At 43.2% G+C, this 13,124-nt stretch overlaps 1 protein-coding gene across 1 annotated transcript in view; it reads left to right on the forward strand.

Moving 5' to 3' along the window:
• LOC139386376 (SID1 transmembrane family member 2-like) overlaps positions 1-13,124 on the forward strand; it is a 22,339-nt gene continuing 9,215 nt past the window's right edge. The window contains exons 1-16 of the mRNA XM_071131919.1: positions 1-783; positions 1,158-1,282; positions 3,861-4,025; positions 4,372-4,417; positions 4,899-5,000; positions 7,377-7,460; positions 7,588-7,753; positions 7,929-8,022; positions 8,137-8,195; positions 9,146-9,193; positions 9,576-9,650; positions 10,343-10,461; positions 10,629-10,702; positions 10,918-10,984; positions 11,232-11,305; positions 11,416-11,539. Coding sequence (XP_070988020.1) covers positions 562-783; positions 1,158-1,282; positions 3,861-4,025; positions 4,372-4,417; positions 4,899-5,000; positions 7,377-7,460; positions 7,588-7,753; positions 7,929-8,022; positions 8,137-8,195; positions 9,146-9,193; positions 9,576-9,650; positions 10,343-10,461; positions 10,629-10,702; positions 10,918-10,984; positions 11,232-11,305; positions 11,416-11,539 — 1,644 coding nt within the window. The 5' untranslated portion in view covers positions 1-561. The remainder of the gene's footprint in view (positions 784-1,157; positions 1,283-3,860; positions 4,026-4,371; positions 4,418-4,898; positions 5,001-7,376; positions 7,461-7,587; positions 7,754-7,928; positions 8,023-8,136; positions 8,196-9,145; positions 9,194-9,575; positions 9,651-10,342; positions 10,462-10,628; positions 10,703-10,917; positions 10,985-11,231; positions 11,306-11,415; positions 11,540-13,124) is intronic.

Consider the following 13,124-nt stretch of genomic DNA (forward strand, 5'->3'; position numbering starts at 1 on the left):
TTTGTTTTCTGCGTGTGGAGGGAGGGAGTGGGTGACACAGATTTAACCCCTCAAATGTGGTCAGTCGATTCAACAGATGCAAACAACGTTCACTTTACGATACTCGAAATAATCAACACTATACAGGCATATGTCAACCTAAATGATAAAATGCGGATGACATTAGCTGTAAAAAAACGCGGACATTAAATCATTCGGGATCTAGCTAACGAGTAGTAGCTGTGTTGTTATCGTCTAGCTAACGTTAGTTTACGTCGCAGTACCGAGGAGTGGTTAGCTTGCCAGCTGGTGATGGTGAAACAGGAGGAGCGTTGTGAATGTAATACATTAATCATTAGCAAGCAAATGTAGCTAGCTGGCTAGATTACCTCACTAGCTAGTCGTTCGCAATCAACTGTTCTGTTGTTGTGAATGATAAATTACAACTGAGCTCTAGTCTAGTTAGCTAACGTGTTAGGTAGGTTTGCCATTCATTGCTATTATTATCATCCAACGTGTCAGTAAGTGCATTTAGGTCGTTTTGATCAGCTAGCACAGCTATTGTTGACAAATCGCAAGGAAATGGTTTTGAGGAGCTGTTGTAAATTTGGCCCCGTTTCAGTCTTGTTCCGGCTTGGTTATTTGGCCCTGTTGTTGTTATGTGTGACCCACTTGCGGTGCGCACGGGCAGAAACTAAAACGGTGGTCCAAAAGGATGCAGAGTTTGATGTTACCTACAACGATACAGTCACGAGTGACAACCAAACCATCTACGCCTTCAATCACACCGTCTCCCGAAACAAGGTGAGTACATAGTTCAAGTCACAAATCCCACTTTGTTCTTCGAACCTGCTTTTCACAGACCTCCACGTTCTGGCGTTTGTTGCTGCCTATTGCTAACACACCTGTTTCAACTAATCATGTTAGTACTGGGCTGGAATTAAACCGGCGCATTCCGTCCCCAGTACTAGGATTGAAGAACACTGAACAGCTGTCTTGCTATGAGTAGCCTAATTTGGTTTTATGGTAAAATAAGATTGCAAAAGTGATCAATACAAAACTTGAGTGTGCAGGTTTATGCTTGTGATGGGTGTGTGTTTGTATGTATGTACTGTCGTTTTACTTAGATTCCGTGAGTTTCTCTAAACCTCTCGCCCTCTCTCTCCCTGCCCTGGCAGACGGAGGGGGTCCGTGTGACTGTGGATGTACTGTCGGAGGGGGCAGAGAGCAGTCCCATCCTGTTTGTGGTCAGACAGAAGCAGGCCGTGCTGTCCTTCCAGGTCCCCCTCATACTGCGTGGACTGTGAGTAGCCTACCCTACTGGTACACCTGGGGGCTCGTTCAGTAGGACACAATGTTGTGGAACGTTCGGACAGAAGCAATGTGTTATGTAGAAAAAACATGCATCGTTGACATGTAGAATAAGGACTCAAGTCGGCTCTATACAGGACATTTCTATCTACAACGTTGTGCCCTACTGAACGCAACCCTGACACATCCTGGTCCTGTCCCTGTATTATGTCACCACAATTTATTATGTCAATATACAGCTGGCCATATTCATCTAGAGTGGAAGGGAAGCGCGATACGTGGTTGTGCTTTGGTATTAAATTGTTCAGTCAAAGAAAACAACTGAAGTTGTGTAGCCTAGATGTTGTAGAGGTTTTGTTTCTCCTTGGGTCTGTTTTTGCTGTGTTTCTCTTCATTATGTAGGCTATATATTGGCTTAGTCGCGGGTGAAGATACAATGAGCTCCAAAAGTATTGGGACAGTGACACATTTTTTTGTTTGTTTAGGCTCTGTACTCCAGCACTTTGGATTTGAAATGATACGTGAAGTTCAGACTGTCAGCTTTCATTTGAGTGTATTTTCATCCATATGAGGTGAACCGTTTAGAAAAATGACAGCACTTTTTGTAAATAGTCCCCACATTTTAAGTATTGGGATAAATTCACTTATGTCTATTAAAGTAGTCAAAAGTTCAGTATTTGGTCCCATTTTCCTAGCACGCAATGATTACATCCAGCTTGTGACTCTACAAACTTGTTGAATGCATTTGCAGTTTGTTTTGGTTTCAGATTATTTTGTGCCCAAAGAAATTAATGGTAAATAATGTATTGTGGCATTTTGGAGTCAGTTTTATTGTAAATAAGAATATAATATGTTTCTAAACACTACATTAGTGTGGCTGATACCATGATTACGGATAATCTTGAATGAATTGTGAATAATGATGAGTGAGAAAGTTACAGATGCACAAATATCATACCCCCCCCCCCCAAAAAAAATGCTAACCTCCCCTGTTATTATAATGAATGAGAGGTTATCATGTCTTGGGAGTATGGTATTTGTGTGTCTCACTCATCAGTATTCACGATTCATTCAGGTTAATCCGTAATCATAGTCGCATTCACATTAATGTAGAAGTGTTTAAAAACATATTCTATTCTTAAAAGTGACTCCAAAATGACAGTACATTATTAACATTAATTTCTATTGGGAAGAAAATAATCTGAAACACAACCAACACAAACCGCAAGCTTGATGCAATCATTGTATGCTAGGAATATGGGACCAAATACTGAACTTTTGACTACTTTAATACATTAGTGAATTTGTCCCAATACCTTTGGTCCCCTCAAATGGGGAGACTATGTACAAAAAGTGCCATAATTTCTAAACGGTTCACCCAATATGGATGAAATTACCCTACAATTAAAGCTGACAGTCTGCACTTTAACCTCATAGTCAATGTATAATTTCCCTCATTGCTGGAGTACTGAGCCAAAACAAAAAAGTGTCACTGCCCATAAACTTTTGGAGCTCACTGTATTATAAACAGTACAGAGAGATGTGCAGTAGAAGTACTGAATGGGTTAACTGAAGGGAGTGACGGCAGGGCAATAAGACATGAAAAGAAAACAGCAAATCCTGTTTTGGCCAGTAACCGAAAGGTTGCTGTTTGAATCCCTGAGCCAACGAGGTAAAATCTGCCATTCTTCCCTTGAGCAAGGCAATTAACCCTAATTGCTCCAGAGTTGCTGTCAATAATGGCTGATCCCTGGCCGTGACCCCACTCTCCGAGGGTGTCTCAATGGGATATGCAAAAAACACTTTTCCACTTCACACCTGTACAGGGTACCCACTTGTACATACAGTCAAATTGGACTATATAATCACTCCCTAATATGATATAGCCTAGGTCTAAGTGTTTAGCCTGCATGCAGAACCTACCTGTTGGATCAGTGTATAATTTGTTCTATTATACAGTAGCCCAGGGTTTTTCCAAACTCGGTCTTCTGGACACCAAGTGGTGCACATTTTGGTTGTTTTTTTTAAACGAACCGTGCACCCCTTGGGGTCGCGAGGACCGTGTTTGGGGAACGCTACAGTAGTCTGTCTTTCATGGCGTAACATAATCCACGGACTTGCGCAATACCAGAACACCTGTGTCAGGTGGTAAAGCCATCTAGTTGAGAGTGAGTCATCGTTGAACCTTGAGCTTTCACTTCCACATAAACATAAAGCATAGGCCTAATTTCCCATAGACAATAGCTATAATTACAGTACTAGCTAGGTTGTTGTGTTTTGGGAAGTTGTTGGTTCTTCTGTCATTAACACCGTTTTTTTGTGGGACTGTAGTTGACACAATTCAACAGGCCAATTCAGTCCCTTTTTTAGCAGTGGCTCTTCTTATCCTCCTGTTCTTATCATTAGTCTAATATAAGCCTTTTCTGTTCTATGAGCCCAAGTATGTGATCATGATTTGTATATTGAGCTACTCTCTTGGCCAGGTCTCCCTTATAAAAGACCTCAATGAAAATGAGTGGAGAAGTGATATCTCTTTGCCCCCCCCCCCCCCCCCCCCGCCCCCGCCACAGGTACCAGAGGAAGTACCCCTATGCCCATGTGGGCCGAACGCTTTGCCAACCCCCCACCCGCACCCTCTCCGAGACCCAGTACTTCTTTGTGGACGTGTCCACCCTGTCCAGCTTGGGCACCCACTACCAGCTAAGGATCAGCCGCGTGGACAGCTTCACCCTGCAGTGAGTCATCTTCATCAGGGATCATTAGCTTCATGCTAGCTAGCCGAGCGAATACATGATATCTGGTTGTAGAGCTTACATGCCTCCCACAGCAGTACGTATTCAATATTCTTGAGTCATCATATTTTATATCACTATTATGCAACTGTGTAGAGCTGGTCTAATTTGCATTGAATGCGGCCTTTTTGCATACACACACTCATGACTGCCTATCTCTACAGCAAGCCAAGAGACACCCTGGGTAGCAGCATCACTCATAGAGTAGAGATGGCGTACTGTATATGTGACCTGACTGGCTAATATGGCTGTTGTATTTGTTGAGTGTTTCTCGTCTTCTTCATTACAGTACAGACAAAAAGTTCAGCTTCACTGCCTCACCATCCCAACCCCAGGTAAGAAACATAGCCACTCACACCGATGCACACTTGCGTACATACGCACATAGCATATTTCCCGTGAAACCCTTATACTGCACGTGACCATGAGATGTGTGCGTGGGTGGAGAAGACGGTTGGGTACTACCTCTTTACTGTGCCTAAGTCTAAAGGCCAGGGCCAAGAAGGGGATTGATATTAAAAAAACAAATGTGTGTGCCTGATCTGTTGAGCTGTTGCGTGACAGAGATGGAGAGAAAGAGACACTAGAAAATGTATATTGTTACTTCATACATTTTGTGTGTGCATGTTGTGCGTTTGTATTCGAAGCAAGATTTGCCCTTTCAAAACGGTAGATCTATCTACATAATACAATAGTATTGTTAGGAAGATTGTTTTATTTTTTATATATTTTTCTTTCACTCGGCTGATTTAGGACTTAATTCCAATATATATGTGAACCTTTTAAAAAAAATCTAACTCTGTTTTTCTCTCTCAGTACTTCAAATATGTGTTCCCTGACGGAGTGGACACGGCCATCGTCAAGGTCAACTCTGAGATGACCTTTCCGTGCTCTGTCATGTCCATCCAGGACATCCAGGTAAACTAACTTGACCAAACCTGTTCATTAGGCACCAGAGGTGGGACCAAGTCACAAGGTTCGAGTCCCAAGTAGAACGGGTCAAGTCTCAAGTCAAGTCCCAAGTCGTGCGTTCTAAGATCAAGTCATACGTTTTCAAGTCTCAAGTCAAGTAAAAAAAAATCTATACATGCAACGACTTGTTCAGCTACATATATGTGTATATTTATTGAGGCTACCAGACAGCCCTTTTCATTATTTTGTCTACGACACATTTTAAGAATCCCATGTCATTGCAAAATAGAGACCTTGTAGCAGTCGTGAGGGCATGCCATCAGCAGAAGGCAAGGCAGGTTGACGTGCTCAGAGTGTACATTTATTCACAGGTCTTGGTGATCCTGTGGTGAAAGTGCCATATCATACAAAATATACAAGTAGATTGACCAAATGTACACGGGCAATAGTCCAAAAGAAATAGCCTCTGTGTCAGGCTTAACCTGTCCTATCTGAATGGACACAGGTAGAGGGCAAGACTGTACAGCCTCCCCTTGAGAAACCAAGTTGATTCTGTCTTAACAGGAGCTCAAACAGGTAGGCCTGCATAAATAATACAAGCACTTGGCCCCCAGGACCACACAATTACCCAATTTGGCAATTACAACCAATAAACTGGTTCTACAATGTAAAAGGCCATTTCCACATCGCTACATTTCTCTTACTCAGAGTTAATGATTATTAATGATATTTCAACACCATGCATACATGGAACAGTCATTTGATCTTATTCAACGTTCTGACTCCAAAGCCTATTTTATGAGGCCTTGCACGCTCCTATTATGTACAACCAGAATGACCGAGACTAATGGTGCTTTCAAGACAACTGGGAACTCCAAAAAATCGGAGGTCAAATCATGACATCAGTGAAAGAGGCCCGAGTTCCCAATTGTCTTGAACGCACTGAAGTCGGAGAGTTCGGGGTTTCCAGTTGTTTTGAACGCGGCCATAGGACACAGATACGGAACTCCGGCATAACCGGGAAAATATGAACAAAGGAAACCATACATTGAATTAAATAAGCATCACTCCACTGAGGGTAAGAAATGGTTGGCTAAATGAAAATGTATCGTAGTCCTATCAAACAGGCCGTCATTATAAGTAAATAAGAATTTGTTCTTAACTGACTTGCCTAGTTAAATAAAGGTTCAATTAAAAATGAAAATAAATAAACAAGTTTGGAGAGCGTAAGTGAAGAGCCGCGCCTATGGTGCGTCTTCGCCACAGTAATAATTCATTTTAACAACAAATTCCAAATGCAATCTTCACAAGTTAAAGCAATTGTTACATACCTAAAGACCTGTAGGCTTATGCTAGTAATTGTTGCCCCATTACTGATTAGCTTGCAATGTAAACAGTTCAAATTCTTGATCACCAAACAATTTTTGGAGCTGCAGATTGATTTATTTACAGTTTGATGTTTGCTAGCTCACCCAACCTGTGTTGATTGACAGTTTGCTGATCCAGTCAGAGTGCCGAGTGTGCGTTTCACTAGCCAATCTGTGGCAGGGTTTTTTGCAAGGGCGAGGCTGCGGGTACTGTCTCGGGCTGCATGTGGAATAATCGATGTAGACTCTCTTCCACAAAATGAGTGACAGACAAAACAATACAAAACCTGGCCAGAAAAATGTCAAGTCATCAGTCTCAAGTCAAAAGTCGAGTCCCGAGTCTTGAGGCTCCAAGTCAAGTCTCAAGTTATTTTATTTTATATACTGTCTCAAGTCATGTGACTTTGAGTTCACAACTCTGTTCGACACCAATCGGAAGTTAGCGAACTGAAACGGTGGAGAGACTGTTCAGAAACGCTAAAATAAACAGTTGCTTAAGTTTTCTGTTGCAAAACATTTTGCTATGGTGTACCCTAATGAATACGGCCATGACCTTACATCAACCTGCATCCACTGACCTCACATGACATCACTGAACTGTGGTTCCCTCAGCCTGTCTCCAATGGCTAGCCTCTGACTCACCACACAAGGGCAGTGTTGAGTTCATTCTGAGCACCCCAGCAACCACTAGACAGCTGTGAATGAACTTGGGAAATGCACAGAATTTACCCTAAAGCAGCTTAAAGCTGTGAAAGAGAGGCGTTACTAAAACGCTATGTAAAGCTCTGTCTGGTGTGTAATAGCTCACATTGGGGGTGTCCCTGAAATGTCGGCCAATATAGAAATCTCCATTCCACACACTTGATGGGGAGTGCAGAGGTGCCTGTTGCCGTGGAAACCACATTAGCCGTGACTGCACCTGTTCTCTGCTCAGACAGACAGGCAGACACACACACACATACAGACAGACACTCGTTCCTCTCTGATTGCTAAATGCTGTGTTCTACCTTATCAGTGCCCAGTGTATGACTTGGATAACAACGTGGCCTTCATTGGAATGTATCAAACCATGACCAAGACAGCTGCCATCACTGTCCAGGTAGAATACACACACACACTGGAGAGATCAGGTAATTGATCAATAAATAAATGTTTACAACTCACTTGCCACAATGGGCAACCATTTCATCTACTCTCCCTCTCCCCTTTTCTCTTGTGGCTCTCAGAGGAAGGACTTCCCCAGTAACAGTTTCTATGTGGTGGTGGTGGTGAAGACGGAGGACGAGGCATGTGGGGGTCCCCTGCGCTTCTACCCCCTCCGTCCAGATGAACTCATTGATGCCGGCAACCGCAGTAAAACTCTGGACGTGGTCGTCTCGCCCGCCATCAGCTGTGAGTCACTCAGCCAGGCGGGCCAAACAGTACATCATTCCCAATGTAGCAGAGAGAAGTGTTCATGTCTCTCTCTCTTTCCCTTTCTGTTTCTCTCTGTTTCTCTCTAACATCTCTTCCTCTTTCCTTCCTTTCTCTCTCTACACCCCCCCCCCTCTCCCTCTCTCCGTCTCAGCGGATGTGTACGTGATGGGCATGCTGTTCTGCCTGGGCATCTTCCTCTCCTTCTACCTGCTCACCTTCCTGGTGGCCTGTGTTGAGAACAAGAGGTCTGTCGATCGCTTCACTGTCATATACAGTAAGTACATTATTTCATACACTGTCATATAGAAGCTTTGGAACTCAAGTGTCTCTCTTTCTCTCTGGGTCTTTTCTCTGGTCAGGATGCACAGGAGGAGGGAGGGGCTTCTGAACCCAGCGGACATGTCGCCCGCGGAGACAGGTATCCCAGCAACCCACCACAACGGCACACTCCGTTGTATTTTTTTTTCCAGAGAGGTTTACAGTGAAGAGAACTAACTGTGTATTTAAGATTTAAAACTAGTTTAAGATGGATGCGAACCATTAACAGTTGCCCCATCGGATGAAGGATTACTGATCTATTTCTCTAGGTTTCTATGTCTTTGTGTGTTGAATTTGTCTCGCTTTCTCCTCATGCTTTTTCCCCATGCTACTCTTTGGCTCAGCCTCTCTACTGGGTAAGAATGGAGTTGGAGTTGTGAGATATTGCCTGTGTCTGAGCTTCTCTCACAATGTCACACTACTTATTACCCTTCGTGCACGCTATATTAATAGTTACACCCATCTCACAGTCAATATCACCAGTATGATCTGGGTGGATGAGGAAATCATCAACATGCATGTCTAATAAATGACCTTCACCATGGTTGGGTGTCAATTTGAAATCGGGAAGTGATTTAAATTTAAAATATGGAAAAACATTTGAAATCAATGTATTCTCCTTCGTCGTTTTATTGAGGAGTCATTGAAAATAGAACCCCCCTTTTCAATTATTGTATTGGAATTTCAGTTCACTTCCTGAGTTGCCTGCATTGTCCAGTCACAAAAACCCTTATCATGGTGGGGGATGACTAATATGATTCAACCATGGCCATGGTCATGATATTATGGTTACGGTGGTTTGGTTCCAATGGGAGTTTGACTGAAATTGACTTATTTTTCTCCCGTTGGACTCACACCCAAGGGTACTGATTAGCACCCGTGCATTAACCCTTGCCTCACTTTCAACATTGTCTCTGAGCCCACAGGGCATGGTGTGTCCTCTCTGACTAACCATTCATCTAGATGCCGTGGTTGTGTGTAGACTACTAACTAATATTGTTGCATGTGTTTGGTGTGTGTTTGTGACACGATCTCTACCTGTTACCACAGGAAAGCCAGGTGTGACTCCAGTCTCCCCCTATGAATACGGCTCCTTTGGTGAGTGTGTGTGTGTGCTCATTTACATTACAAGTGTGACAATGTTTTGAAAGGTTTTGAGTTAAATATTGACAATCAATGTAGCTAGCTGGGTAAGACAGGGCTTTCACTGTTCCAGTTCTGCCGTGTGTCTCGTTGTTTTTCTTTCTGCACATGAGTCTCCTCGTGAATGTGCACTCCTTCACTACTTCCCACAATTCTAAAAGCATTGGACTGGGGGAGTCATGGACTAGTTGCACATTCCACCATATTTCTTTTGCCAGTCATTTCCTTTAAATCAGCGAGGGGAAGTGAACACTTTGGGAGGAAGGAGAGAGAGTTGGGACACAGCCAAAGTGAATACTTACACCACTTCAAGCCCTCTTTAATGTTGTTTCTACAGCGGACAACGCCAGCACGTTGAGCTCAGAGGCCATCACAGACAGCATAGCATCAGATGCCAACTACGGATACATGGGTATGGAGCAAGATGACCAAATACAGATGCATAATTAGACACATACACTCTAATACTGTACACACACAGATGTGCAAATGCACACAATGGGGTCCACATGGCACAACATCTGTCTTCAAGTAATGTTGCACAGCATTTCACCACCAAACTGGCTCTTGATTGGAGGGCTGCGGAGTGCTCTTGTTTCTTATTGGTTTATCTGTGTTTGTTTATCAGGACAGGAGACTTTGAAACGCAGACCATTCCTAACTGCCATCCACCACGTAGCCATCTGCATTGGTGACACTCACTGCCTTAATCAGCCAGCCAATCGCACCCCTTCACTGTATCAATCAGCACCATGTCAATCAATTCGGAATGTGTTCAAGATCTATCCGCCTTTTGATGTAATTTAACGCTCTGATGACCACAGGCGGCGACCAAAACGATCACATATGGTCAACAATCATGTTTGACTGTACGCAGAGATAAAGATGGAATGTCGAGAACAATTTCAATGATACATTTTGTGATTATCAGGAATGCGTCTTTGGCCAGAACCACCAATCTATTGAATACGTCTCAAATCATATTTATTTTTTTAAATCCAAGCTGTAAAACCAACAAAAACGAATCAAATCTAAAAATATAACCTTCAGTCACTGACATACTGTAAAGGTAGTTGCTGTTCTCTCGGTCTCCTCCTCTCTCAGAGCGTTCGTTGGAGAGCGTTACGGGTCGTAGTCGACAGGAGTCTCTGAGCTCAATAGAGGAGGATGACTATGACACGTTGGCCGACATCGACTCGGACAAGAACATCGTCCGCACCAAGGTCTGGCCCATCCCTCCTCCATCCCTCCCCCCTCTACCTCTCATCCATCCCTTCCCCCTCTACTGCTCCTCCCCTGTGCATCACTCAATATTAGCCTTATCCTCTGTTGTTTTTGTTGAGTTTTTCCCTCCCAATGAAACTCTTTGTGGTCGCTTGTCCTTTTGCAGAAGTACCTGTGTGTGTCGGACCTCGCTCGCAAGGACAAGAGGGTTCTGAGTAAAAAGTACCAGATCTACTTCTGGTGAGTGGGACAGAGAGTTGCCTCAAAATCTGTACATCAATGCTGGGGGCTATAACCCTCTGGCACCCTCCACACTATCAGTACTTTAGTCAAATGCATGATAACAATTGCTTCTTTGGATATAGGGTGTAGGTTTGTTTTGTATCAGTCAGATTGTACAGTAATCATACAACTGTCAGTGTTATGGCAGTTAATGTCAGTGTTCCTCTCCTCAGGAATATTGCCACTATAGGTGTGTTCTATGCCCTCCCTGTCATCCAGCTGGTCATCACTTATCAAACGGTACTGTGTGCTGCCCTCACTCACACTCCAACTGCGGATTTACTACATTATTACAGAGTTATAGCTACATTATTACAGAGTTATAGCTACATTATTACAGAGTTATAGCTACATTATTACAGAGTTACAACGAGTGCATTTGTAGTGTGTAAAGGAATTGGCTTCGAGTGAGTAGATATGACTAAAATCCACACGTGGTGGGTGGGTGGGTAGTGTGTTGTTGTTGACATGTTCCTCTCTCCTCCAGGTTGTCAACGTGACAGGAAATCAGGACATCTGCTACTACAACTTCCTGTGTGCACACCCCCTGGGGAATCTGAGGTGTGTGTGTGTGTGTGTGTGTGTGTAATAAGGGGAAACACCTATGGCTGGGCATGTAATGTATGACTTGTGTCATCCATGACATCCATTCTCTACCCTCTGGTGTGCAGTGCCTTCAACAACATACTGAGTAACCTTGGTTACGTGATGCTGGGCCTCCTTTTCCTGCTCATTGTGCTGCAGAGAGACATCATCCACAGCAGAGCGCTGGACCGCCACGACCTCAACGCACTGGTGAGAGATCAAACTGAGATGGTGCTTTTGTTTTTAAATTTTTTCGGGGGGGGGGGGTATTTTGTAGTTTTTTTGGGATGACAGGACTTAGAACTTAGAACTTATGGTGGCAATAATCCTAGTTTTGTTTTTATTGACAGGTGTAGATTAGAGTATGTGATGTGTAGAAAGATGACAGGGATGAAGTACAGAGTGTGAGTGGCCGAACTGGGGGATCAAACCGCTACCTCCAGGGGAAATATGTGTTCCAGGGGTGGCAACCCAACCTCTAAACCAACCCCTGGTACAGATCGGTATTATAGCAGTGGGATAAGCAATTGAACATGAAATGCTCATATTGGTATTTCCATGTATGGAATTCATATCACCACCCATGATGTTGACGTGAGGGTTTTGTCCAAATTGATATTTCCTATACACTAAGGAACGTTCCACACCAGTAAGCCGGTATCCATCCAAACTTAAGTACATGTGGTATAAAACATTTCATGACATGCCAGATGTAAACTGAAAATCTGTCAGTAAACTTTCCAAACGGCGACAAAACTACAGTTGAAGTCGGCAGTTTACATACACTTAGGTTGGAGTCATTAAAACTCGTTTTTCAACCACTCCACAAATTTGTTGTTAACAAACTATAGTTTTGGCAAGTCGGTTAGGACATCTGCTTTGTGCATGACACAAGTCATTTTTCCAACAATTGTTTACAGACAGATTACTTGACTTATAATTCACTATCACAATTCCAGTGGGTCAGAAGTTTACATACACTAAGTTGACTGTGCATTTCAACAACTTGGAAAATTCCATAAAATGATGTCATGGCTTTAGAAGCTTCTGATAGTCTAATTGACATAAGTTGAGTCAATTGGAGGTGTACCTGTGGATGTATTTCAAGATCTACCTTCAAACTCAGTGCCTCTTTGCTTGACATCGTGGGAAAATCTAAAGAAATCAGCCAAGACCTCAGTCTGATTCATCCTTGGAGCAATTTCCAAACGCCTGAAGGTACCATGTTCATCTGTACAAACAATAGTATGCAAGTATAAACACCATGGGAGCACGCAGCAAATCAATCCCAGAACAACAGCAAAGGACCTTGTAAAAATGCTGGAGGAAACGGGTACAAAAGTATCTATATCCACAGTAAAACGAGTCCTATATCGATATAATCTGAAAGGCCGCTCAGCAAGGAAGAAGCCACTGCTTCAAAACCGCAATAAAAAAGCCAGACTACAGTTGCAACTGCACATGTGGACAAAGATCGTACGTTTTGGAGAAATGTCCTCTGGTCTGATGAAACGAAAATAGAACTGTTTGGCCATAATGACCATCATTATGTTTGGAGGAAAAAGGGGGAGGCTTGCAAGCCGAAGAACACTATCCCAAACGTGAAGCACGAGGGTGGAAGTATCATGTTGTGGCGGTGCTTTGCTGCAGGAGGGACTGGTGCACTTCACAAAATAGATGGAAGAGGAAGGAAAATTGTGTGGATATATGGAAGCAAAAAAAAATCAGTCAGGAAGTTAAAGCTTGGTCGCAAATGGGTCTTCCAAATGGACAATGACCCCAAGCATACTTCCAA

The sequence above is a fragment of the Oncorhynchus clarkii genome, chromosome 27, assembly GCF_045791955.1.
Source record: "Oncorhynchus clarkii lewisi isolate Uvic-CL-2024 chromosome 27, UVic_Ocla_1.0, whole genome shotgun sequence".
Taxonomy (NCBI): domain Eukaryota; kingdom Metazoa; phylum Chordata; class Actinopteri; order Salmoniformes; family Salmonidae; genus Oncorhynchus; species Oncorhynchus clarkii.